Here is a 25,679-nt window from a genome sequence, read left to right as displayed (position 1 = left end):
ATTCAAAATGATTGAGTGAGTAGAGCAATGAATCTGCATCAGATTTTGTATTAAGCTTGAACATTCCTCCGCAGAAACTATTCAGATGCTTCAGAAGGCCACCACTACGGGCAACTGGTGGTTGACAGCTTCTTCAGGACAATGTACCCATTCATGCGTCACATCTCACGCAAAGTTTTTTGCTGAAACGCCAAATCACCCAAGTGACTCAGCCCCCCTATGGCCCAGCTTTGGTGCCCTGCAACTTCCAGCTTTTCCCAAAACTAAAACGACCTTTGAAAGGGAAGAGATTTTAGACCATTGATGAGATTCAGGAAAATATGATGGGGCAGCTGATGGCAACTGGGAGAACTGTGTGAGGTCCCAAGGTGCCTATGTACAATGTGGAGAGAAGCAGGGGGAGGGGAGGAAGTCCAAAGACAGAGCCTTTACCCCAGAGACTCAATCACCTGAAGAGACTAGACAGGAAGACAACTGAGGTTCTATAAATTAATACATTTAAAGTTTGTTTTTCTCCAGTGCTATCCTGCAAGGGAGATCATGAGGGGTAGGAAGGAAAGACACAGCAGTTCTTTGCATCTCAAGTAGTGTAGAAAATATGTGACCCTGCTACACTGCTCTCCTTTAGTCCAGGTGTGACCATTACCTGTACTATCAAAAAGTACAATCAGTTAAGCCACCATTAACACTATTACTATTGGGTTTGGGATTGGAGGCTGGTAATATTCTTCCAATTTGTCCTTAAAATGAATGGGGGCCATGGAAGTGAGTGCTCTGTGGTGCCAAGGCTGGAGGGGGCATGTGGCTCTCACTGGGAACAGGCACCGGGAGTGGGGTAACTCAGGAGGCAGCGTAGTGGGCTGGGTTCTGGGTAGAGCCCTGCACCTTGTTTGAAGAAACTGGTGAGAGGGACATTGAACCAGTTCACATTCTCCCAGGTGCACCAAAGTAAAGTGAATTTGAAAATGCAGGATGGTACTGGCTTTCCTCAAATTTAAATTTTAATAATCAGTTAGCTGTACTTTTAAAAGTGTTTTTATTCTGAAAACAAATTTTCTACAATAATGTAATTAGTTTCAAACAAAAAAAAATGAGCCATTTATCTGGCTTTTCTACAATGGACAACTGAAACATTTAAGGCAAGATTCATTTATTCACCTCCATTTTAAAATGGGAAAGAATGTACCAGACATCAGGTCCTGGTCAAGGTTAACAAAATATGGGAGAGCTTCTTTTTCTTTTCTGTTTTTCCCTTTGATGGTCTCCTGTGTAAAAGCTTTACAATACTATGAATATTTTATAGTAAGACACTTTTGTTTCTGACTTTTTAAATAAACCTCTTTTAAACTTAAAGGCACACAATAAAGCTTTATGCATTTATTAAAATATACACATTTTGGTCAATTTAGAATTTTCCCTTAGTATCTCGATAAATCAATATAATATCAATACTACAATCAATTTCAAAATAAAACATACTCCATAACATAACTGCATATTATTTCTTTCTTCATGATGAACTACAACACCCCATTGTACAGTGCACCAATGGGAATGAAAAACCACAAAACGAACAAACTTTAACAAATACAGCAATTTCATACCAATTTATATACATATGTGTATCAGAGAACGACACCAGAATTTACCAGCTGGAAAAAGCAAGTTGTACTTCTCAAGGACCAAACAAAAATGAAACAAGTTAGTAGAATTCACAAGCTGTACTTACAACTTTGGGTACGAATCAAACAGTAACCTTTCTTTTCCACAGTGAGAAAAAGCTAGAATGTCGAGTCCTGCCGTTGGATGGTGTGACTACATGGGCCGAGAACAACACCTGCTCTCTCAAAACCTGCAGCCCCTTCGGTTAGCTCAGACAGTTGAGGTATTTATGTGCCATCGAAGCATTAATGGCGTCTTTGCTTTGGAAAGTGGGGGATTATGATTCCTGACTTCGGGAGCATGAGACAAGTGTATCACAACTGCCAAGACCAATCAGGAGTGGGGGGGGGGCAAGGAACTGTCTCTCCATCCCAATATTCAAACGAACACAGTCCTTCATAGTCTGCACTTCCTGAGAAATTTACATAACCCACAATTCCCTTTGGCCAATGTCACCAATTCAATGTTGGGATGATATAACAGCAAAGGAAAAATGAAAAGCCTAGAGGGAGTCCCAGATGAAAAACCCGTGCTGCCCCCATCTCCTAGTTCAAATACAAAGCCATTTTCTTTTCTTTTTGTACCAAAATGCACTGAGTGTTCGTAGAGAGTAATTAGAGCTACCTACTTTCAGAAGACTTCAAGTCCGAAGCTGTGTTTGTGAAAGCCCTGTGTGTTTTGTAATTCCATGCACGCAGATGACTGTTGAATGATTTCTAACACTATTTTAGTTGACACTGCAGAATATCGATTCATTTTAGATAGGCTTCAAAATTTCCACTAATCCCTTTTGAGCTTTAAGTTCTAAAATTTTTTTTTTCTTGGAGAATTAGTTTTGGCAAAAGGCTACAGCTGAGGCATTTCAGAATGATGCAAGCTGAACAAGAAGAGGAAAGCATTTTAGACAGGAAGTCGCTCCCGAGGAGGAAAAACAATCACAACAGCCTCTTCTGTAAAGTCTTAGAGAAAATACAAGTAGACACAGGATTAAGACTTATGTACACGAAGGGTTTTTTTTGTTTTTTTTCCTACCCATCACCATTCCAAATGAAAAACATGAAGCACACTCACTCCGTGGTGAGACGGCATCCTGGTTCCTGCTTACGGAAGGTCCTGCCGGTTTGGATGCTGCTTCTGCACTTGCGCATTTGTTTAACTACCAATGTTGGTTCTCTCACAGGGGGCCATCATGCTTACCAGATGGCACCTTTCTTTCTTGGGAACTTCAAAGGGCNCAATCACAACAGCCTCTTCTGTAAAGTCTTAGAGAAAATACAAGTAGACACAGGATTAAGACTTATGTACACGAAGGGTTTTTTTTTTTGTTTTTTTGCTACCCATCACCATTCCAACTGAAAAACATGAAGCACACTCACTCCGTGGTGAGACGGCATCCTGGTTCCTGCTTACGGAGGGTCCTGCCGTTTCGAATGCTGCTTCTGCACTTGCGCATTTGTTTAACTACCAATGTTGGTTCTCTCACAGGGGGCCATCATGCTTACCAGATGGCACCTTTCTTTCTTGGGAACTTCAAAGGGCTCCGGAAGCCAAACAGGTCCTCAGCATCAGGGAGGTGCTTGCATACCAGATAAACCTAGGCTTAGCAACAATTTTCGATAGGAACACTCTCTTTGACTAGTCTTGTTCCAAACGGCATGAAGATAGAGTGCTATCGCGCAGCCCTAGGGGCCAACTTTGGGGTATGAGTTTCCTTGCACCTCCTTCCCCGCACGTGTAAGAAATTAAGGCCATCTGTGGATTGCTCACTAACCTGAAGGCTTAAATCCAAGAGTGAATCCAGTCTAGCCGGCTGCCTAGACTCAGTGTGCTGACCTCAGCTCTGACTTCAAACTCATTTCTTGATATCTGACCTCTCCACTCAACACGACATTCCAGTCTGAGATACAAGATAGGTAAACCTGTGGCTGACCCTCCATGGGCTTCCACTGACGTCTCTGGACCCTGGTAAAACCTGGTGGGAAAGGCAATTGCAGAACACTTTAGTTCTTTAGGCCAGTTCTCAAACTCCTTGCGCTCAAGCTGAGTAAATCTTGAGCTGAGGTTTTACTGTGTGGATAAGATAGAAATAAAAACTTGTTAGGTTTGGTTGTTTAAACTTATTGTTGAGAATTTTAAAGTAGCTGCAAATAACTTTGTGTTATCTGTCCACGTGTTAGATGCCCAAACTTCTCCTAGGTTAATGCTTTAAGTATGAATATTTTTTCCTTTTAGTATGTTAGGTCAGCTTGGAGTGTGTATGTGATTTGTTAGCTCCTTGCATAGGCAGAGGGAGTCACTGCCCCGGCTTCTTACAGTTCAAATCTCCCTGATTCATACTTTCATCATTTCCCCAGTGCCTCCCCACCCAAGCAGAGTCAGCCAGCTCAGTTCTACTTTCACGTCTATCTGTGGGTGAGCCCTAACCTGCCTTCTCAGCATGATTTCTTATGTTTCATACACAAATCATGCATAAATCATGAGCTCTTGCCAAACTGGCTTCTTGCTTTCCCTTGAAGGAGGCACAGTACAACTTACTAGTTAAGAGACAACCATCAGCTGGAGTCTATACCTTACTCATGCCGATCTTCCACTCTGCAAGCCTTTCTTCCACTTCTACCTGGCAAAATCCTGCCCATTCCACAAGCCCCAACACAAGGGCTGCATTCTCTATGGTCTTTCCAATGGAAGGAGGTCTTTTTCATATCTGAACCCCCACTGCACATTATAACTCCTCCATCTCACCTGTCATCTTCACTATTGTTCTTTATTTATATATTCTGTTTCCCCTATTTCTTATGCCATAGCACATAATAAGCACTCCATAGAAATGTATTAAATAAATGTATTTCATTTTCCTTTCATTCATCCATGTGTCCACCTAGCCATTTGCTCAATCATCAGATATTTATGAAACATCCAAATATGACAGGCACATGTACCTGGTAAAAGCCAGGTCTGAAGCTTATCTGTGGGTTTCAGTGATCTATGCTATTGCAATTCTCTGTCCTTATGAGGGGAGATTTATTCATATCATACAGGAGTACTTCCTGTCACTACCAACAATTTTATTGTCTTTCAAGCTGCCCCTCATTGGAAATTAGTATTGCATATCAAGGTTCTGCCCTGGCTGGTATGGCTCAGTGGATTGAGTGTCAGCCTGTGAACTGAAAGGTTACAGGTTCAATTCTCTGTCAGGGCATATGCCTGGGTTTCAGGCCAGTTGGGGATGTGAGGCAATCAATCAATGTTTTTCTCCCTCTCTTTCTCCCTCCCTTCCTTTCTCTCTAAAAATAAATAAATCTTTAAAAAAAGGTTCTGCATTTGATTACTTAGCACAGTTCTAGATTTGTCTTATCCTTTTTATTTGCCCCCAGCTCCTCTCTTAATTATTTCGGGTATTACATGTATTGTAATAGCTACCTCAGATCCTTTTGAGATGAAATAGAGTAACAATAAATGACAACAATGAAAAAAATCAAATAATTGGTTTCGAACTACAAATTCACATGATACAAACTCAATGGAAGAGCTCTTGCTATAGATAAGAATTTAAGAAAATGCAGGTTTTCCTTGGACTTCTTTTAAGGGGGCTAATTTTATGTGGGAATTATTTACAAGGGGATGTTTTCATGTGGGTTCACAAATGTGGTCTTAGGAAAATTGTTGGGAAACACTAATAAAGTCATTCTAGTGATTGTCGATATTTGAAAACTGCATTGTGGAATCTGGGACTCTTTCACAAAGGCTCGGAAACATGAGGGAAAGTATGTCTATTTACCTTTAAAACTTTTTCTATTAGATTGACTAATGTTTGAAAAAGAAAAACAAGTTTACTAGAAAGATAACTAATCAATTTGAGAGAAATAAAGAGATCAAAGCTTAAAAAATTATAGAGCTACTGGGCGGAAGAAGTGACCCCTGAAATGAGAGTGGTTCATGGCATCTTCATGGAGTCAATAGCAATGGTATTTACCAAATGCTTGTGTTCTCTCTTCTCGTTCTCCAGGAATTGCCTACAGCTGCTGCCAGACTTTAATACCTAAATCTTTCTAGTGAAAGGAAGCTCTTTCACCCACATTAAGATTTTATTATTTTGCATAATATTTTCCTTTGAACATTTTTAACAGATATAGTCCCACCCTATCTATCTGGATATATCTCGAGCTTTAAGAGGTTATATTTAAACTAGGAAGATTTGTTGAGTTCTAAAACCAGTTCAAAACTTCATTCTTGCAGAAAATACCAATAACTCATTTACAATTAATCCCCAAGGATATAGTTTACAGGCCAGGTGCTGTATCTTTATGGTTAAGTTTAGGAGAGAGACAAATACAGCATTGCCAAGCATTACATTAAAATGACAAATGATCTCAGAAACCAGAGTTGTATACAATTAATATAGAAGCATGAAAAAGATCTAGAATATAGTAGTAATTTGAATTTAAGTGACATAATGTTGGCTACGGGTATGATATGTAATTTACTTAAAAGCCTATTAAAATGTAGTTTCAGCTGACCTTTTAAAAAAAATACTACATTGAAGCTCTGTGCACCAACCACAGGGACCTGCCATGTTCGGCTGTTTTATCTACAGTTACCAGACTTTGGTGCTTCTTGTATTTCCTGGACCGTGAGCCTCCAAGGCCAGATGCCATTCTTCTTGCATTCCCATCACTCAGCACTTGGTATATTGTCAATCAGGGTGAGCTGAGGGGAGAAAACGGACTTCTGCTCCCTGTTCATAATCTTACAGCACGCCAAGATGGCTCTCGCCTCAACCTCTAAGAAAGAATAGACTGAAACATTTGCTGATGTATTCTGGAAACTTTTTGGCATAGTGCTAGATCCACAAGAGGGGGAATAAGGAATTTGGTATTTTGCCCCCTTTCAGGAAATTCTCCCAAAGACTTTAGCTTGGCCCGACTTGTGCCTTCACGCGCTTGTGTACCTTCCTCCATGAGGCACTGAAATCCCTGTCACACAAGAGTAGAATTTACAGATCGTGAGTTTTTTCCTGGGCCACATGGTCTCACCTAGCTTGTTTCAGAGATTCCTTTCAGAGCCTCTCTGACGGACCAGATGTAGAGCCTACCAGGTAGATATTTCTCCGGGCCTCAGTGAAACTGCTCTGGGAAATAGCAGGAAAAATACATGTCCAGAGGTGAGCTACCTCCGGAGAATAAGGTTCAGAAGTGAAATGTGATCTCATGGAATGCAATTACCTAAGAAGCTGTGCTTCAACCTTTCTGTTTTCAGAGTAGCGCCCACCAATCAACTGGGGGCATATCTCAAAAAATTCCAGAATTCATAATTTTAGAAATCTGACATAGAATTTGCAATGTGATCTCAGTGGCTGGGTCACTTCTCCTTGTAAAGATTTTATCTGAGTATAAAACAAACAGCCTCCTTCTTCAAGGCATATTAGCGCCCTGAAATCATGCCCCAACTTTGCCCCTTCCATCATGTCAGCAGGAGCTTAGAGCCTGGTGTAAGAGAAGGCTTGACAGAGAGTTAATGTCTGCCAATGCCCTTCTGGCCTTCACTACAAGAGATGGTTATTCTATTTTTTCCTGGGCATTTAGTAGAACTTTGATGGTGCTTCTCACCACATGACTGGGTCTGCGTGACTGCTTTCTGGTGAATCTGAGACCTTAGGGAGAATGGTCTCCAAGTCTCTGAACTTTGCTGGATCCTCAAGTTACAGTTTGCAGACTATGAGAACATTGGTGAATAAAGAGACACATGCATCTTTTCCATGGATTTGTTTTTGTGAGACTTCAGGACAGAAGGTCGAGTGCTGAGGAAGTGCCAAGGCCACCTGCCCACCCCGGCCTGGGAGCAGCTGCCAGCCTGCATGCTGAGCACAGGGCTTTGCCCTGTGGTCTCAGGGGCTGGAAGGCTGCCTGTGCCCACACCCACCTGATTTGGCACATCTCCACCAGGGGCTGCAGCCTCAGTGGGGTCCAAGAAGGTTTCTCCTTGCTCCTTGGAGTATCAGTAAGAAGCAAAAAGATTCAACCAGCAAAGCAAAGGCCTAAGAAACATTTGCTGCCATCAGCTCTGATGGTTACACCTAAGATAGAATTTCTTGTACCTTTTTGTTTAGGTTTTCTTTTTTTTCCCCACAAGGGGACCAGTAAGGAGACCCAGGTTAAACCCTTTCACAGACCTGAAGAGCAAAAGTAGCAAATGACAGGCTATGATTGGGGACAGACTTGGGGGGAAGACTGGACTTTTGAAGTGAGAGGCAAAACACGTTTTCATCTTCTAGCCCAAAGGTAAAGTTACTGAAAATAAATCACCACCATTTCTACATATTTCTTGTGTGTTTACTCCTACTCTGGAGAGTAATCTAACTCATCATTTGCAATCAGGGCCTCCGAGTTCTGTTTGTGTTTGCTTTTGCTCTTCGCTTTGCTACTTGTCCGGGTGTTTTCCTTCACATCTGACATCTGTTGGTAATAGAAGCCTTTGTCTTCAGCCGGCCCGCCCCAGTTCTCCTGGCTCTCACCCTCTGTGGCGTAGGAGAAACCCTCCTCCACGGAGAAGGGGTCATCCACGTCGTAGCGCTGGTACGTGCTTTGGTGTAGGGCCTCTTCTCGGGCGCTGATTTCCAAGGTGCTGTTCCAGATGCCATACCCAAAGTAAATGAGCATACCTGCAGGAGGGGAAAGGCACAGGTGAATAATAAGCAGCTGGTTGAGACCCATCAGATGAGTAGGGCGATCCCTCTCAGTGGGCAAACAGAGCTGGTGGTAGATGTGCTTTCTTTGGTCTACACCATGTTTGGAAGAGACAAAGTCAGAGGCCATTTAAAAATCGGTCTATTTTGCATTAAGCAACCCACATTTATAGCTTCCCCTAAAAACGTCAGAAAGTCTGACAACACCGCATCCACATTCCTATCTGATAACTTAAGCCTGGAGGTAAGAACTAGCTGACAGGTTAGACAAGATATGGGTTCTCTAGGTCACCCCAGTCTCCACCTCCCCTGTTGACATCCAGCTCATTACATTCTGAGGTGTAGGTGCCAGCCAGGAATCAGCATTTTCTTTTACCTTGGGTTAAACATTTATGGATCAGCAACAGTGTATTCCCAACATTCTTACCTTGTGTTAGCCTTCATCGTTTATTTTGCCACTTAGCAACATGCACATATTGCCCTGCGACTTCCCTTGCCGTGTTTCACTCACCAAACACATAATGTCTTACTGCCACGCAGGGCTGTCCACTCCCTTCTGTGTGGCCTCTCAGAGTGTCTAGTCCACGCCACTGTTAGGGCCCTTAGCTGTTTCATGATTGATTACCTGCATAGTGAGGTTCTATTTTGTAGACTCTGCAGAAAACTGGTACTTAATACTTCTGGAACAAATGAATGAATGAGAATTCCTAATAAGCATGAACTATCTAGTGCAACTCTTTGTTTTAATATTACTCCAAGCAAAGGAAAGAAACTTGTCTCCCTAGTTAATATGTAACATTAACACTTCACTGCTATTAGAGTTTTTTGAAATAATATATCAAATACTTTGAAAGCCCCCATTTTCTATCTAGAAAACTGAGAACCATAGCCGTGGGAGGTTATTAGGGCATGATGATTAAGAGTGAGAGCTGTGGATTCAAATCCTGCTTCCACCACTATTAACTGTGTGGTTTACTTAGCCTCTTTTGCCTTAGTTTTCTCTTCTGTAAAACCACAAGAGTTGTTGTACCTATCCCATGGGGCGGGTGTGAGAATGATACCAGTTAAGCAGAAGTTTTCAACCACAGCTGCACCTGAGGGTAACCTGGGGGGTTTCTGAACTACTCTGATATCTAAGCACTGCCCCAATAGCTAAGCACCGCCCCTAAAGAATCTGATTTAACTGGTCTGCAGTGTGACCCAAGCCGAGGTATGAGTTTTAAAGCTCCACAGGCGATTCCATTGGTTAGCCAAGTCTGAGAACCTCTGAGATCAGGAGCACAGAGCTCCTGGTGCATATATTCCACCTCTAACTATGGCCATGTTATGGCCTGGCTGTTGGGGACCCCTCGGTTATGTAAACTTCCAGGCCCTGACATCCTCTTCTGAGTGGCACTAGTTCCTTTGACTTTGCTAAGCCTGCAGGCGTCTGCTAGACTCTTTGCTTAGAACAGCAAGGTCAAGCCTGCTTTCTGCTCTGGTGCTTGAGAATTGTAGCTCCCTTTTGCATTTGAAGTGTGTCTATTTAAGCTTGGATTTCTTCTTACTTGTCTCAAATGACCCCCACAAACCCCGTGAAATCAACTTTTCAGAAGCCAAAGTAAGCAGAGATTTATAGTCCTAATTGGTAATAAATCCCCTAGTTAATCATTTGCAGATGTAGCTATTACTTCTCAAATCCTGACTTTATTTTTCTGAGCAGGGATTTTTACTTTTTCTTGCTTGGGGTGTGGGTGGCCATGGGGGATAGTTACTACCCTTGGGTAGCATGAAGCCTCAAATCTCTTAATAAAGGAGAATGCCTCTGAGACCTGAGAATACATTTCAGGAGACAAAGTGGAATTGAATCCTGACAAAGGAGGCACATTCCTCCTTTGCTCAAGTTTGCTTTTTTTTTCTATTTTCCCCCCAGACATCCAAGCAGGTGCCAAATCTTGCCTCCTACTACTGCTTGTTGTCTACTATATCAGTTTTTTCCACTCTGATCCCCTTCTCCAACCTTATTTATTTCCCTACTGAACTGAATGCCATGTTATTTCTTTTCACGCACTCTCTAACTCCCCTGGCCCTCCTTGCCTCATTCAAGCGCTGGTTTGACAATCTATTCCAACAGACTATCCCCTACCTTCCACAGGTATTGGAGTGCAGGTAGATTGATACTTTTGGGAATTCTCTAAAAGTGTTGGTGTGATTGCTCATAAAACGATAGACATTCAGAGTGTATAGATCATCTAGTTATTTGAATACCTTCATTTGACGGAAGAAGAGACAGAGGCTGGGAAAGACTAAATCACATCCCTGGGTCTGGGAGAGGCAGAACCAGCATTCCGTATGAACCTAGAAAAGGCTCTTACATGTCCAGTCCTTCACGCCTCCCCTCCCATGGCTGGTTGATAGACTATACTTGTTGCAGTAAATATTCAGTAAGAGGTTTGGTTTACGTTTGTTTTTTGGGAGTGGCTGAACCCAGAACGAATGTGTGTGTGAGAGAATGAGTTGACTGTGGTTACTTTGGGAAAGCAACCCCTGGAAACCTGCCACATAAATATTTATGGGCCTTTTAATGTTTTCTCTGAGCCCCCTACAGTTTCAAAGGTGTGTCACTCTGTCTTCAAAAACACATTTCAAATATGAGTGCTGCGAACCAAGAAGTGTGTGTGTGTGCAGCCTGCTGGAATAGTCGGCATTCTTCTAGGTCTTGGCTTTCTATCTGCCTTCACTCCTCTCGCAGCCCTGGAGTCAGTTCAGGAAAAGTGGTGGGAAGCAGAGAAGGTTCAGAGAAAAGAAAAATGGAGGGGGACAAAGAAACAGAAGGGAGCAAACGAAGTGAGGGAGGGAAGAGAGAGGGAGGGAGAGAGGGAAGACAGAAACATGTGCCACCATCTGTCACACATAAACAAGGGCTTCGTGTCGGAGGAGTTAACAGAGCTGCTAACAGCCTCTCGTGTAGAAGCAGGGTGCTTCGTTTCTGCTGCTTCTTTCGTTGGGCTGAGAAAACTAAGCATGAGGTAGTTTCTGAAGAATCTGTGGCGATTCCGGGAATCCCGAATCATCTAAACTGAACTTCACACAACACCTCTGGGTGCTGAGTTTCTATAATGATGCATTTATGTTGCTCCTTTATCTCAAGGAGCTCAAACTGTGAGAGAAATGGTATCTTGTTTAGACCCCTCCTGGCCTGTTCGAGAGTGTGTGTGGCTAAGGCTAGGATCACATGCGTTTCACAGACAGGAAGCTGGGCACAGGACAAAGCAAAGCATGGTCCACAGCCACGTGGTTCGTGGTTGGACTGTGACTCCCTCTGGGTCTCGGCATCTAATTGGGTGCTTCTGTCTGTTATTTCTTCTGTCTACCGGGGGTGGCTGTTAGGTATGGATCGGTTGAAGAAAATTTTGTTAACTTTTTATTTGGAAGAATTTCAAATATATGTGTGTGTGCGCACACGTAAGTGGTGAGAAGAGTGTAAAGAACCCCACGTGCACACAGTAACCTCCCCTGAGACCCACTCCCCTACCTCCTTCTCTTTAAGTCATTTTGAGATAAATCTCTTCCACTCCATGTACATATTTCTAAAATAGATTCCTTTTAAAAAACTCAGTATCATTATACGTTTAAAAACTAGTAATTCCTTAACATCACCTGATATCTGCTAGTATTAAAGTTTCCCTGAATGGTTGTGCATGCGGGGGAAACCCTTTGCCTTGTGAGGCTGTATGCTTACTCCGACGATGCTCTCATTGCTTCACATAGTTTTGCACACTGTTATTTAGGTTGTACATATTTGCTTCGTAAACCCTAAAGCTGGCAAAGTTTTATTTCTGAGAGTGAACTTGGTTTGGGCATAAGCCAGAAGTCATCTGGAACCAAGCCTCGAAAATAAGATGGCTAATTGAGAAATAATATTATTTCTCTATTTACATATGTAATTCTGTTTCTTGAGAACTTTGATCCATTGCTTTGTAATTATATACTTTATATCTGTAATAAATGAAAGGCAGGTGTGATCTTGAAATAGAAGGGGATCAAATTTTGTGCTGTGGTGCACACATACACACATGCACACACACGCACACGCACACAAGGGTCCTAGGGGCTCCCTTGCTGGGCCAGAGTCATTTTTTCAGTTGATAAATCCTGGTAGGAGGGGGCACTCCAGGCAGACGCTAGTTAGCAGCAGAGGTAGTTCAATATTTTTACAATAAACATGCTGTTTGGGGCCACATGGGCTGAATGCCAGCCCTGGTCAAAGGTAATGGCCCTGAGTCCTGCGAAAGGCTGTTGGCAGCGAAGGGAAATATTTAAAGGAAGGCTTTGGCTTCTTTTCCAGACAGAGTTCCCCGGTGGAAAAATGTGCCCATGAGAAGTTTGGGTGAGACAAGAGGGAGAGTCCTGCCTTCAGCCATTGGATGAGCTTTCTTTTTGTAGTAGAGCACCTTGTGATCAGAAAGCCCTTTTTAAAAAAGCATTTTCTCATCCATCAGCCCAGAAAAGCTAAGAACTGTAGTGATTGAAATGGCACTGAAACCCACATCTCTTGAGTCTAAAGGGAGGGCTCTTCCTATCCCACCTAAATGCCTTGGGAAGGTTTAGAGATGCCAAGCCTTCAGATGCTGGGGCGCCTCAGCGTGAGCTGGCAATACACCTGCTTGCTCTACTTGTGTTGATCTGCTCTGTGACAGTCAAGGACATGACCCCAAACCTACAAGTGAGAGGGGTGGGAGGAGGGGTCCTCTGGATCATATGGGAGAAAACCTAGAACAAAAACTTAACCCTGAGAAGAGACTGGGTGACCTGGAAATAGAAGACAACAGCAGATTTCCACTTCTGCAGGCACAAACTCAGGTTGAGGGGCAGGCCCTTGATCCCTGGAGCCCTTCAGGAGCTTCCTGTTCTCTGCATGTAGCTCCGTGCTTGGGGCAGAGGAGGTGGGCCAGCCGACCTCAGGCTGGGTGGAGCTGCCTCTTCCTGGGGAGCACTTTCCAGCAGGAAGCCCTGCCCGCTGCAGATAACTGAGCCTCTTTTATTTTTACCGCTCTGGGATGGACTTTCCAAAACAGCGTTTGCCAATGCAGAGATGAAGACTGGATGCTGATGAGGTGTCCTCCCATCCAGCGTGATCCCCACCAACTCCCACTTTGCTGATTATTTTTTACAATACCTCGGCAAGTCCTGTTGATTGTAATAACAACAAGGTTTGTTTAATATGGAGTGGCCAGAAAGAGCAGGTTCAGGATGGAAAGGTTCACTCCCTGGCCCTGCAACTAATCTAACATAAAACCACATTACTTTGTGTCTCAGTTTCCCATTGGCAAAATGGAGCTGGAAGCCCTTATTTTATTTGAGGGGGATAATGGGCATGAGACAGAATGCATCTTGATAAAGAATATTTAAAAATCCAATACTTCAAGCCAGCAATCCACTTCTAACTCAACAGAAACCTGAGAGAAATGTGTCTGTGTGGTCACCAAACACACCTACAGGAAGGTTCGCGGAGGTTCTGTTCCTAACAGCCCCAGACTGGAAACAAGCTCAGTGTCCACGGACACTGGATAAATACCCTGTGGTGTATCACCACAGTGCAAGGCTGGATGGCAAGGAGAGTGAGCAAACTAAAACCACAGTAACAACGTGAATGAATCTCTCTCTCTACACACACACACAGAGTGGGGGAAAGAAGCCCCACACCCACTCTTTCATGGCTCTAAGTGTGTTCCAGGTGCACTGCACGCCCCACTACAGGGCTCTCCATCTCTGCGATGGTCCTCTTTCCCTTCGTCCTCAGCTGCCCTGGATGCAGAGCCGTGGCATCTCCCTGCCACTTCCTCCCCGTGTGTCTCCCTGTCCTGCAGAGCACCTCTGCCAGCAGGCAGCCTTGACCCTTACAGGATTCACCTCCACCCTTCCTCCTTCTTGGGAGCCCACTGGCCCTGCTGCCATCCACAGCCTGGCCTTCCTGCTTTTTCTTGCTCTTCTGATGTTGAAAGTGCAGTGGTTTTCTCCTCTGCCTACAGGAGAATTTCAAACTTATTTATGGGACATCCCATCAGGAATTTGTTTATCTTGGTGCCCTCTCGAGTCCAAGTTCATGGTCTCCGTCTTTTCCTCCTCTTCCCCTCATCACAATGGCTACTTTGGTTAATTTCCAATAAGATTTCAGATGATAGCTCAAAGACCATAAGTGGTGTCTTCTCTTCAGAATATTTATGTTTTAGTACAAGATATATGGGCTCCATTGCCCAAATTGCAAGACCTATCTGGTCTCTAAATCTATAAACAAGAATTGGTTTTTCTCAGATGGACTGAAAACATTTCAGATGAAAACTTGGCAGACCCCAGGTTAAGGGGGCTCGCAAACTCGCCTAATGAATCATGGATTCATATTAATCGCCCATAGGGAACAGCTGGCCTGAGAGAGGCTTGTGAAAATCCCATCACACAGTGTTCTCACTGGTCCCTCCTGCTCTCCTATACTCTGAGACTCTGCCCAACTCCTTGAGGAGTTTTTCAAAAAACTGCATCAGCTAAAAGAAAAAGAGAATGAAGGCCACTCTGTGCTCATTTTGTTGGGATCATTAAACATTTGTTATTGAATTACTTCTCTTTTCTGAAGGAAAAGAAACAGGTGCCGGGCAATCTTGTTGAGACTTGTGTCTCATTTCGTTCTGCGAGTCGTGTCTTCTGAAGGTCAAAGCTTAGCAAAACATTGTGGCAAAACGCTGTAATTAAGATTCATTTAGAGAGGGTTGCGTAAAAAATGTATCCAAGAAGATTATCAAGTCATGACTCAGCCTAACCATATAAATCTTTTTTAAAAAAGTACCTGATGTTTCATAAGAAGTTCCATTTAAAAATATCTCTACCGTTCTCCCCAGGAAAGCTATACTATGAATAGAGATTAAGAGGAAAAAAATCTGACATTTTGGAGACTCAGAAGTTTAAAGGTGGGATATTTATTCTATAAGATCATTAAAGGTTTTATAAGCCAATTCGGGGTTGTGGGATGGATATATTTTATACATTTTATGCAAAAATTAGTTTTGAAAAATATGGAGGTTTTTAATTAAATTATCCATCTTGCTTGTTAATATCTTCTTATTCTTCACTCCAGATGAGAGGCTTTCAAATGTGAGCATGCACCAGAGCCACCGGGAGGGCTTGTTAAAAGCTAAACTGCCCTTGGAGATTCTGTTTTGGTAGTGATAGGGCCCCAAATTGCACTTCTAACTAGTTCCCAGGTGATGCTGATGTTCTAGTCTGGGAGCACACTTTGAGATCCACTATTCTAGATCGTTTTAAACATAGCTACCCATTATGATGACCTGAGGGAGCTTAAAGAAATACCCAGTATTGGGCACAGCAGATCAACAGTGGGAAAATCTCTGAGGTGGAGATCCTGGACATGGAATGTTTTAGAAATAACTCAGGTGATTCTGGGGTGCATGTATCTTTGTTCTAGGCCGAACAGGTTCGTACGCAACCTTCGAAGATCACGATACCAAAGCAGTTAGTAGCTTGCAGCTGGGTGCTTGTTGAACTGCGGGCTCCTGTGCCCTCCGTCTGGCCAGCCCCAGGCTGCAGGGTGGCCTCCTCCCACACAGGGAGTATCGGTTTCTGGAGCGAGCCTGAAGCTTGTGCTATCAGCAAGATTATAAAAGGCTCTCTGGGAGTTTTCTCCTGCCTGCTAACTGGGAGGGCAGCCTGAGTCAGAACAGGTTCACGCTGTACTCTGGCATGTGATAGCTAGTCTGGGGGACAATGAATCATTTTAGATTTTGTAAAAGAAAGGCAGGATAGAAATAGTTCTCACTGCTTTCCCCAATATTTTCTTCTCTAAGCCCCAAACCAGATCAAGGCTGGTAAATTATCTGCATTTTTACGGGTGAGTAAATTGTACACTGAGGCCCAAAGGAGTTAAGTGAACTTCCCAAGGTTACGAGACACAGAGATGGCAGAGCTGTGTGATTTGAACCTGCGGTCTGAACCCAAAGGCAAGGGTCCTGGCCACTTCACCGCTTTTGCAAAATGTCTTTGGTATCCCATAAACCATAGCTATTATCTAGGACCAGCTGCTTAATTTGTGGGTCCCAGTGCAAAATGCAACCACGGAGCCGCTTGTGAAGAATTCGTGGAGGCAGCAACAGGGTCTTCAGCTGAAAGCGGGGTCCCGTGCGACGGCACAGGTGGCGCCCAGGAAGCCAGCTCCGATGTTGTGTGTTAATCCACACAAGCTGCATATCAAACGTTCTGATCAAATAGAAAGGTCTGCTCAGAGGCACCCTGGTAGGGAGGTAGGAGCCCCAGATCTGAGCTTGGAGATACCGGTTGTAGCAATAGCTCTCGAATAACTTCCTGTTGACATTGAGCACGCAATTCAACCTCTTGGAGGTTCAGTTTACTCATCTGTGAAATTGGGAGAGGGAGAAGTGGGGGGTGGGGCACTGTGTTAGTGTTTCTCAAACTGTAGTTATTTATGTAGCGCATTCTAGTGCAGTGGCCATGACCATGGACTCTGGGCCCACACGCCTGAGTTCTGATTTTGGCTCTGCTATATCCTTTGCCTCTGGTGATGTGATCTCAGTTAAATACCTCAGGTTTCTCACCTGTAAAATAAAGATTGTGCTGAGGATTAAATAAGTTAATACAAGTAAAGCCCCAGAATAAAGGCTGATACATGATAAGTGCTGTACGTGCTAATTATTTCTGTGAATAATACAGCACCTGTGCTAGGGCTAATGTTTTTCTTAATTTGACTCTCTTTTTAAATTAAAAAATAATCACTAGGTTTATGTGACGATGTGTATTTTTTCTAGTGTGTGTGAACATGTATAATAAATGTATACTATTTTATAAAGTTCATTCATAGACTCTCTAAAATCCGCCCAAATATTACCGATAGAATGGTCACCACACTGTGGGTAACACTAACCTAGGTACTGAAGGCCCTTCCAGCTTTAACAGTCTAGCAATGGATCAGTGAACCCCGTATCTTTGCGCCTGCGCCTTCATTCGTTTGACAAATATACGACTAAAGTATTTGTACCCACTTCAGTCACTCTACCCGTAATAGAATCTTTCTATTGCTTAGCTGCATGTTCAGCGGAAAGATGTTTAAACAGAGAAGAGAGGTTGTGAATAAATGATATACATGGTTAAACCTTGGTGAGTAAGTGGAGGCGTCCTCTGGAGAAATCCCCCTAATGTCTAGCAAGGGATGAGACCTAGAATAGTGAACGATGGAAGCAAAATGCTTACAGGGAGGCACAGAATGGTGTCAGAGGCCAGGAATCTGCTGGAGGACACTGGCTCTTTCCTTTGAATACTAGGTTCTACCCACTTCCCTCTATAGAAACCGTACCTTACAGGCTCCTCAAAGTCCTTTCTGGCTGTTGGGACAGGAAGTTCTTTCGTTTCTCATCTGAAGAGTGCTTATAATCATAGAGGTGTATTTATTGGCACATGGTACTATATGTTCCAGGCACAGAGGACATGATATTGAACACCATATCCCTGACCTCGAAGAGTGGATGGTTTACTAATCGATATGTCTCTATACTGTCTTGCCCAGGTTACTTGATTCAGGCATATTTGTTTTGCTTCTCATTAAGGCAGGGGTTACTTATTCTATTACTTTCCTGTTCCTCAAAGCATCCAAGGGTCCTCCTTAGCTAAGTATTTGTTACTAGAGACCCTATAGTTACCAAGTTATGTAACAAACATAAAAATAGTAACTGAAGAACTTTAAAATAGGTTTTACTTAAACATTCTTCGCAAGTTACCACTAGCACCAATCCCCAGCCATCTCATAAACATCAGTGATTGTTTAAAATAGATATGGTATAAATAATATAAACAAGTCACAAAGAAAAATTAGAAACTTTGGGAAAGATATGGATCTTCCTGAAGGTAGTGAAAGTCAGTTTGGAGAGAGCAACTCTGATTCACACCCAAGCTGTGAACGGCTGAGGGCCTGCTGAGGTCCTATCAGTTACCAGCAGAAGAATGATGGCGTGACGGGTGCTTCCCAAGGAATACTGGATTGGAATATCAAAGAATGAAGAGAGGACCTTGGGAAAAAATGAAAAACTGTTGAGAGTTGATGAAAGTCAATATGAAGTGAGGGATGTTAAATGGTGCCATAATGCAATTTTGTCAGGAAAAATGATGCCCCAAAATCCACACTTAATTTATACTTTGCTCATTAAAAGTTATGATGTGGTTACTATTTTAATTTATTTTTTCAAATGTAAAAATACATTTTTTCATAATTTTTGGTTTATAACATAGAATGTCAATCGACTTTTTCCACCCTCACTTTTACTATGTTAATTTCCCCCTTTTAAAAATATGAATTTATGTAAAGTGGATTTTTATGGGATTATTTATCCATAAGGAGAATAGAATGTCCAGTATTAACATTCAATGAAGTGATGGATTGATCAGCATCATTCTTCAGAACCAACGATCAAGACCATAATGAGCAGAAAGAGTACAGCTGGCTTTCTTGCCTCTAATGCAGAAAGCAAGGGTCCATAGATCCATAGAACCAGCCAGATTTCTCCTGGAATGCTGATGCCTGGTCCAGAAAGAAGGTAATTTTGGGATAAGCCTGTTCAATGCTTTAAAAGGGAACTCTCAAGGCTCCAAAAGAAGTTGCTTACCCACAAAGCACCAGACGGCAAACCGGATCCATGTGATGGTGGAGAGCTTTAGCATGAGATAGATGTTCACCAGCATGGCAAAGGCGGGCACAAAAGGGAGGCAGGGGGCCATGTAGGGCAGCTTCTTGGGGTTCTCTGGCTGCTGCAGGATCACAAACACCAGGGCACTGATCAGCAGCACCATTAGAACAACCAGAAGGATGGCCCACCAGCTCTGCTCTGAGATGTAGTCGGAACCAAAGATGATGAAGGAGCAGAAGATGAACATGAGGATGAAGAGCAGGAGCACGCAGATGGTCACCGTGTGGCCTGTAGCTGCTGTGGGCCGGTCCATTTTGCCTGGAAGGCCCAACCGGATCCTCATGGTGTAGTAACGGGGCCCAATCAGCTTTTTTAACTTGATGAGATAAATATTTTCAGATTCATCAGCTTCTATGCCTGTGGTCATGTCCACAGTGCCATAGTTGGGGTGGTTGACATTGTAGGTTGACTTGTCTGATTTCCCTATGAGCATCTCATTGTCTCCCAGTGATGGTAAGTTCTTGGCCCCACATGTGTTGGTAGCAGGGCCAGAAAACTCTTCCCCTTCACTCACAGGAGAACATACTTCCTTCTCACAGTCAGCCAGGATGCCCTCCTTTTTCTTTGTGTGCTCCTCAGACAAGAACTTGACGAAACCATCAATGTCACTTTCTGGTTGGTATCGAAGGAGCAAGACGCAGACAGAGACCAAGGTGTAGGCGAGAAGTGTGCCAATGGACATCATCTCTATCAGGTCTCTGAGGCTGACTAATAGAGAGAGGAGAGCCGCCAGGAACCCCGACACGACGCAGGCCACGACAGGTGTCTCTGTGTAGGAGCTCACATGAGCCAGAAACCTAGAGGGTGAACAAAGCACAGGGTTAATGTGGGCTGCCGATGGCCATGGCTTTATTTAAGCTCTAACACAGCTCACATCCTCCCAGCTTTACCCCTCCAATTGACTTCTGGGTTCACTGCTTCAAATAAAGCTGACATTCCTACCCCAGGATTTGGTTCCTGGAATATAATTTAAAAAGAATTCACTTTTATTTATTTTTATTTTTATTTTATTTATTTTTTTATATAATTTTTATTTAATTCTTGTTCAAGTACAGGTTTCTGTCTTATATTCCCAGCCCTGCCTGCCCCCCGTCCAGTGCTCCCCACCTCCCTCCCCTTTCCATCCCCCACCCTTAGTTATTGTCCATGTGTCCTTTATACTTGTTCATGTGAGTCCATCCCCTTTTCCCCTATGATTCTCTCCCTTCTCCCCTCTGGACGCTGTCAGCCTGTTCCGTATTTGCGTGTCATTGGTCATATAAAAAGAATTCACTTTTAATTCCTTGGTTTTGAGACACACTTTTTATTAAAGTTCTTACTCAATTCACTGATGTAAAGGGTTGATTGAATCTAGGGGGTATTTCAGAAATCTAAGTGGAAACCCAGGCTATGCTGAGAAGGCGTGCTAGCTGGAGAAGTCATACACCTGCTTGGGGTTCTCTAGAGCTTTGCTGCCCCAAGTGTGGCCTGTGCATCAGCAGCATTGGCATTGCCTCAGAGCTTGTGATAAACACGTAATTTCAGCTTTCACCTAAGGGCAACTCCATCAGCATCTCTGGGAATGGGGTTCAACAAACCGTGTCTTAAAAAACTTCCAGAGTCTAATTTATGCTGAAGCTTGAGAAGCACTGCTCTGCATCAAAAGTACAGGGATTTAGCTGGTAAAATAGCACAGTAATTAACGCAGTCTAAATTCAGCCAGTTACCAACTGGAGAAGATCAATAAGGGCGATTGAAAGGCAGCTGCTTCCTTAGCAGTTCCTGTGGGCCTTTAGTAGGTTCCTGCTCTTTCTTCATGACCTCTCCTGCTCCCTCCTCTTCCATCCCTCCCTCCATCCCTCCCTTATTTTCAGGATTCTCACAAGACAGTAAACTGTGCTTGGGGCCTCAGCATCTTTCCTCTTTATTTTCCTTGACAGCAGAAAAACCTTTCGGGTATGTGAAGTTGGCACATCTCCACCACAGTCAGATTTTCCCTGATCTGTCCAGTTCCTCAGACACCACTAGGACCTGGTGATGGTTTCAGGGGTGGGTTGAGGAGCGGGAGCACCAGATGACAGACGATGGCAGAGATAAAGTCCCTGAGTTGGATCCCTAGGCACCCCTGAGAGTTCTGTGCTCTTCGGGGTTTACCTTTTCCTTTGTGCACTGGGAGAATGTCTTCCCAGCAAGCCCTCACAGGGTGGGCACCGAGAACCACTGGATGGGGCCACACACCCCCTGTATTGTGGCCAGATAGGCCACTTCACGGTCAAGATAAGGGTCTGGAACTGTCACAAGACTGGTGTGGTTGAAAGTCTGGTCTTTGGAGTCAGACAATCCTGGGTTCAAATACTGACCCCTCCACTCAGAAACTGAGGGATTTGGGGCAAGGTTTTTTTTTTATACTCATCTACAAAATAGACTTATTGTGATGACTAAATAGGATACTGTATACAAGGCACCCGGGATACACAAATATTCAATGGGTAGCTCTTGTTGGTACTATTATTAGGTCCTGTTCAGAGGGCATTTATTATTCTCTCTCTGATTATAACTTTGAACTCTTTTAATTTCAGAGGGGCTGTGTGGAGAGGGCCGGGTGCCAGGCCTCAGTTTGAGGGCAGGCCTAGGATGTCCCCGGGGTGGGTTCTTCGTTCTGCAGGCCACTCAGGATTGCAGTTTGTCACCCACTTATCTTTACAAAGGAATATACAATGTCAAGTGGGAGAGGGGGTGGTTAGAGGAACAGACCAGTTTGTGCCAGAGTCAAACTGAGGGTCTGTTTCAGGGACTAATCTCTTTCAACTCGAAATGTCAGGATATATGACAAATTCCACAGTTTAGGTGACAGTCATCGACATCAAAACTGCAGTCAGGCTGACAGAAGGTGACATTCTCCCTGTGCAGGCGTGGCAGAACAGAATCAGTTCCACAGAGTGTAACCCTTACCTGAAAAGGAGCCCATCGCCAGCCATGGCATAAATGACCCTTGGCATTGGGAAGAGGGAGCCCAGCAAGCTGACAGTCAGTCCTGCCACTGACCCAATGGCCACTACAAATTTTGCAGCATAGAACCCATGGGCCACAAACATCTCCATGAGTGGGGATTCCGTGTCAATGTCATAATATGGCACCATCAGAGTTAGGATCATGCTCACCTGTTAAAACAAGAGAAAATGTGGCTGGAGGTGGCGGGCACTGACAGCATGGGCGAATGTCCCACAGGAGAGCAGGAGCCCAGGGCGCGGGGTCGGAGGCCTGCCTGCAGTTTGGGTCTGCCGCTTCTTGGCACGTGCCTTCACTTTAGACCAATCACTGGGCCTCTGGAGTTCTCGGTCTCGGTATTTTTCTCCCCCCATGTGGATTTAGTGGGCCAGACCAGACAATCTCTAATATCTCTCAGTGGGCATTCCACGCCTGAGGACTGAGTCTGCAGGGATTTTAGCCGCATGAAAGCAGAGCTAGACTGACAGTTCAAGGAAGAGGAGACGCCACCAGGTGGGAGGAGCCAGGTCCGGCAGTGACTATGAGCACCCTGCCAACATGGACATGACTCTCTTTTCTTGTATACTTTCATGGTTCTACAAAGTCTTAATAGCACTCCTCATCACCCCAGAGACCAGAAATCAAAACTCCAAAGACAGATGGGTAGGAGGTCCATAGCCAACAAGCTCTTGAGACCCAGATGAGGACTCCTGTTTCCATTTCTTCTCTGTAGCTCGGTCCCAGGAGCGAGGCAGGTCAGCAAATAAATTATGTCACTGGGTGGGACCCAGTCCTGTTTGGGCTGTAAGACCACCATGGCTTTGTTTAATCAGGGATCACTTAGCCAGGACTTGTCTCCTCCTTCCCCTCAGAACTGGCTGCAGGCCACGGAGCAACCAGTCATACGATCCAGTCCCCCTGGCCTGCAAAGACCAGCACTGGCATCGAGAAGGGAGTTTGGAGCCTGGAAGGGAGAAAGTGGTGCACTTCTAGAGCACTTCTTTGCCTACTTCTCAGGAGCTAAGATCCTGCGGGGAAGCCATGGGCCACCAGGCAGGAGAGTGGGGTGGACCCCCACAGCCCAGCAGTTCAGTTCCTCTCCTGGTGGTGGAATGGCAGTCTGCTGACCAGCACAGGACCACACGGCTTCTGGGCATGGCAAAGACGCCTGCATTGCAATGTCACCACTTGCAATGTCCCTTTTGGGAGTGGGGTGGGGTGAGCTGGAGGAGAGTGGGGTTGATCTTACAGCGATTTGTGTTGGGTCTCCTGACCACATTAGATGAGGATAGGTAAAGAGTTGGTGGATGCAGGGAAGCACTCTGTAGTCTATAAAGTGCTATCCTAAAGGAGGAACTAGATTGTGTGTGCTACCGGGGTTGACCCCTGGAGGAGGGGGAGGCATGAGGAAGGACTAGGAGGGGACGTGCAGTGCTGAGTGTGTCTCTGCTGCTCCCCCAACAGCACTGCCCCTCCCTGAACACTGTCTGCAGGGATAATCAGGATATAGAGAAGATGAAGCCACTTGTAATGTGTGTGCACAGTGAGGAGTGGTAAGTTTGGGCCTACCCACGAATGTTTGGGTGGGCAACTGAATTTCTATACTCCACATCCAAAGCTGCTCTTGTGTTCTCCTTTGGTTTCCCGGACAATCCTGTTTTGCAGCTTGCTTTTATGATCAATTGCTCTGGCTTCTTTAGGTGGTTGCTAAAATTTTCCTTTTCCTGGGGGAGGGCAACGAGATGCATTTTGCCAGCTACACCAGCGGGAGCCACAGGGGCTTACGAGGCGTATCCCAGATGCTGACTGCTAATTGTGGTGACTGAACTGAGTGAGCCCCTCAGGGCCTGAGAGTATTTGGGTAACCACACACCCGTTGGCTTGTCAGCTGGTTCTTCTCTCCATTGCCAGGGCTGAGGTGGGGATCTTGGATGTGGCTGAACTATCTGTGACAAAAATCCTAGGGTGGGAGCTGAGAGATGACACATCAAAAGTGTGAGGGGCATCTCAGGGAGTGGTCCTGAGGACACAGTGTGGAAGGCTTTATGCCGAGGACCATGCTTGACAGGGAAACCCTAAGGGGAGAGCTTGAACTCTAGTAAAAAGAAGCAACAGCAGAAAGAAATTGCACTTCTCCCTGGGATTTAAGGGGAAGAGCGTCTCTAGAGGACGATGTTCTCTCTCTCTCTCTCTCTCTCTCTCTCTTTCTCTTGACTCTGGGGGAGCCTCACATCTCATTGCTGGGAAGCTCCCAGAAGACAGAAGGGCATTGAGGAGGTGCACAGAGGCCCACAATGCCTCTGCTTGCACACCCACCCGTTACTGCCAGCCTATGATCTGAGCTCCTTGGACGGCAGCCCACTCCCGGCACACCGTCCTGGCAGCAGCGGATACCAAGAGCCCTGACATGGGGCAGTTGGGGACAAAGAATCAGAGCCCGTGGCTGAAGTGAGGGCCTGGGGCTTCTCCCATCTCCAGTTTGGAGTCCTGATTTTCATCTTGTCAGTGGTAGGTGAGGATATACAGAGCATGGACACGAGCACACAAATGCTAAGGGCACAAAGAAAGGATCTTTTCCTGACAGAAGGACCCCAGTCCCAGAGCCACATGCTAAGGTCAAACATGAAAGGCCAGGAGGAGGGTCTCGAAAGCATCTGGCACTTACAGATACATATGCTGTCAGGCAAATGACCAGGGAGGCGGTGATAGCGTAGGGGATGGACGTGTTGGGATTCTTGGCCTCCTCTCCCGTGGTGGCGATGATGTCAAAACCAATGAAAGCGTAGAAACATGTGGCTGCTCCTTGCAGCACCTGTAGGGGTGATGACATCTATCAGACTCAGAGTGTCAGGGCAGCACCGGGGCCCGACACGTGGGACCCATGGTTGCCCAATGCCCAGCAGTCTTTATTGAGTGGCCAAGAGGGTAACATGGTGGGACTTGTGCTCAACGGGCCAGTTCTGATCTCCTCTACTTTCTAGCCGTGTGACACATTTCCTTATGTGTGAAGTGGAGGTAAGAAGAATTACTCCCAGATCAAAACAAGCCATTCAGCACATTCAAATCATTTTTAGAAATAAGTGGGGTTATCAAAAAGCACTAAGTTGGCCGTCCCCAGGTCTTGGGGGAACTGGTGAACCTTTCTGTGCTTTTATCCAGTGGTTGTCGGCCACAGCCAGGGGCTGCATGTCTACCCCTAGGGAGTGTTTGTCAATATGCGGAGGTACCCGTGACTGTCACAAAGACATGGGGTCGGGGCTTCAGGCATCGAATGTAGTGGGCTCAGGTATCCGCACAAAGAATTGTCCCGCCCAAATTACCATCAGTGCCTCTGATAGATCATCTCTATGGCAACTTCTAGATCTGAAATGATATAGAAGATTCTCAGATCTTCACATATTCTATTGTATTCTAGGAGAAGACAGGTAGAGACTGCTCGTTTTTTCTGCTTTTTGGGGGGGCTTCAGTGATGTAGTTGAGCTACAAGGCAGGGAAGGGTCTGAGGCCTGAGGTGCTATAAGGCTGTGGAGGTGGTATCCAGTGACATTTGTTGGATGTCTTTCTGTCGGGAGCACACAGGACCCCGCGGGTGTCAGTGAAAATCTCCCACTGAGGAGTGTGTCACTTTC

General features: G+C 44.8%; 1 protein-coding gene across 1 annotated transcript in view; it reads right to left on the bottom strand.

The window, feature by feature from the left end:
- Positions 1-6,148: 6,148 nt before the first annotated feature.
- Positions 6,149-25,679, bottom strand: part of SLC7A14 (solute carrier family 7 member 14) — a 106,543-nt gene continuing 87,012 nt past the window's right edge. The window contains exons 5-8 of the mRNA XM_037046538.1: positions 24,716-24,862; positions 22,015-22,223; positions 19,003-19,880; positions 6,149-8,320 (exon numbers count right to left, since the gene is read on the bottom strand). Of these exons, the coding sequence (XP_036902433.1) occupies positions 7,998-8,320; positions 19,003-19,880; positions 22,015-22,223; positions 24,716-24,862 (1,557 nt within the window). The 3' untranslated portion in view covers positions 6,149-7,997. The remainder of the gene's footprint in view (positions 8,321-19,002; positions 19,881-22,014; positions 22,224-24,715; positions 24,863-25,679) is intronic.

This window comes from Sturnira hondurensis, unplaced genomic scaffold (genome assembly GCF_014824575.4).
Source record: "Sturnira hondurensis isolate 20B ecotype Veracruz unplaced genomic scaffold, ASM1482457v3 Scaffold0005279, whole genome shotgun sequence".
NCBI classification, from domain to species: Eukaryota; Metazoa; Chordata; class Mammalia; order Chiroptera; family Phyllostomidae; genus Sturnira; species Sturnira hondurensis.
This window is presented reverse-complemented; position numbering and strand designations above follow the sequence as displayed.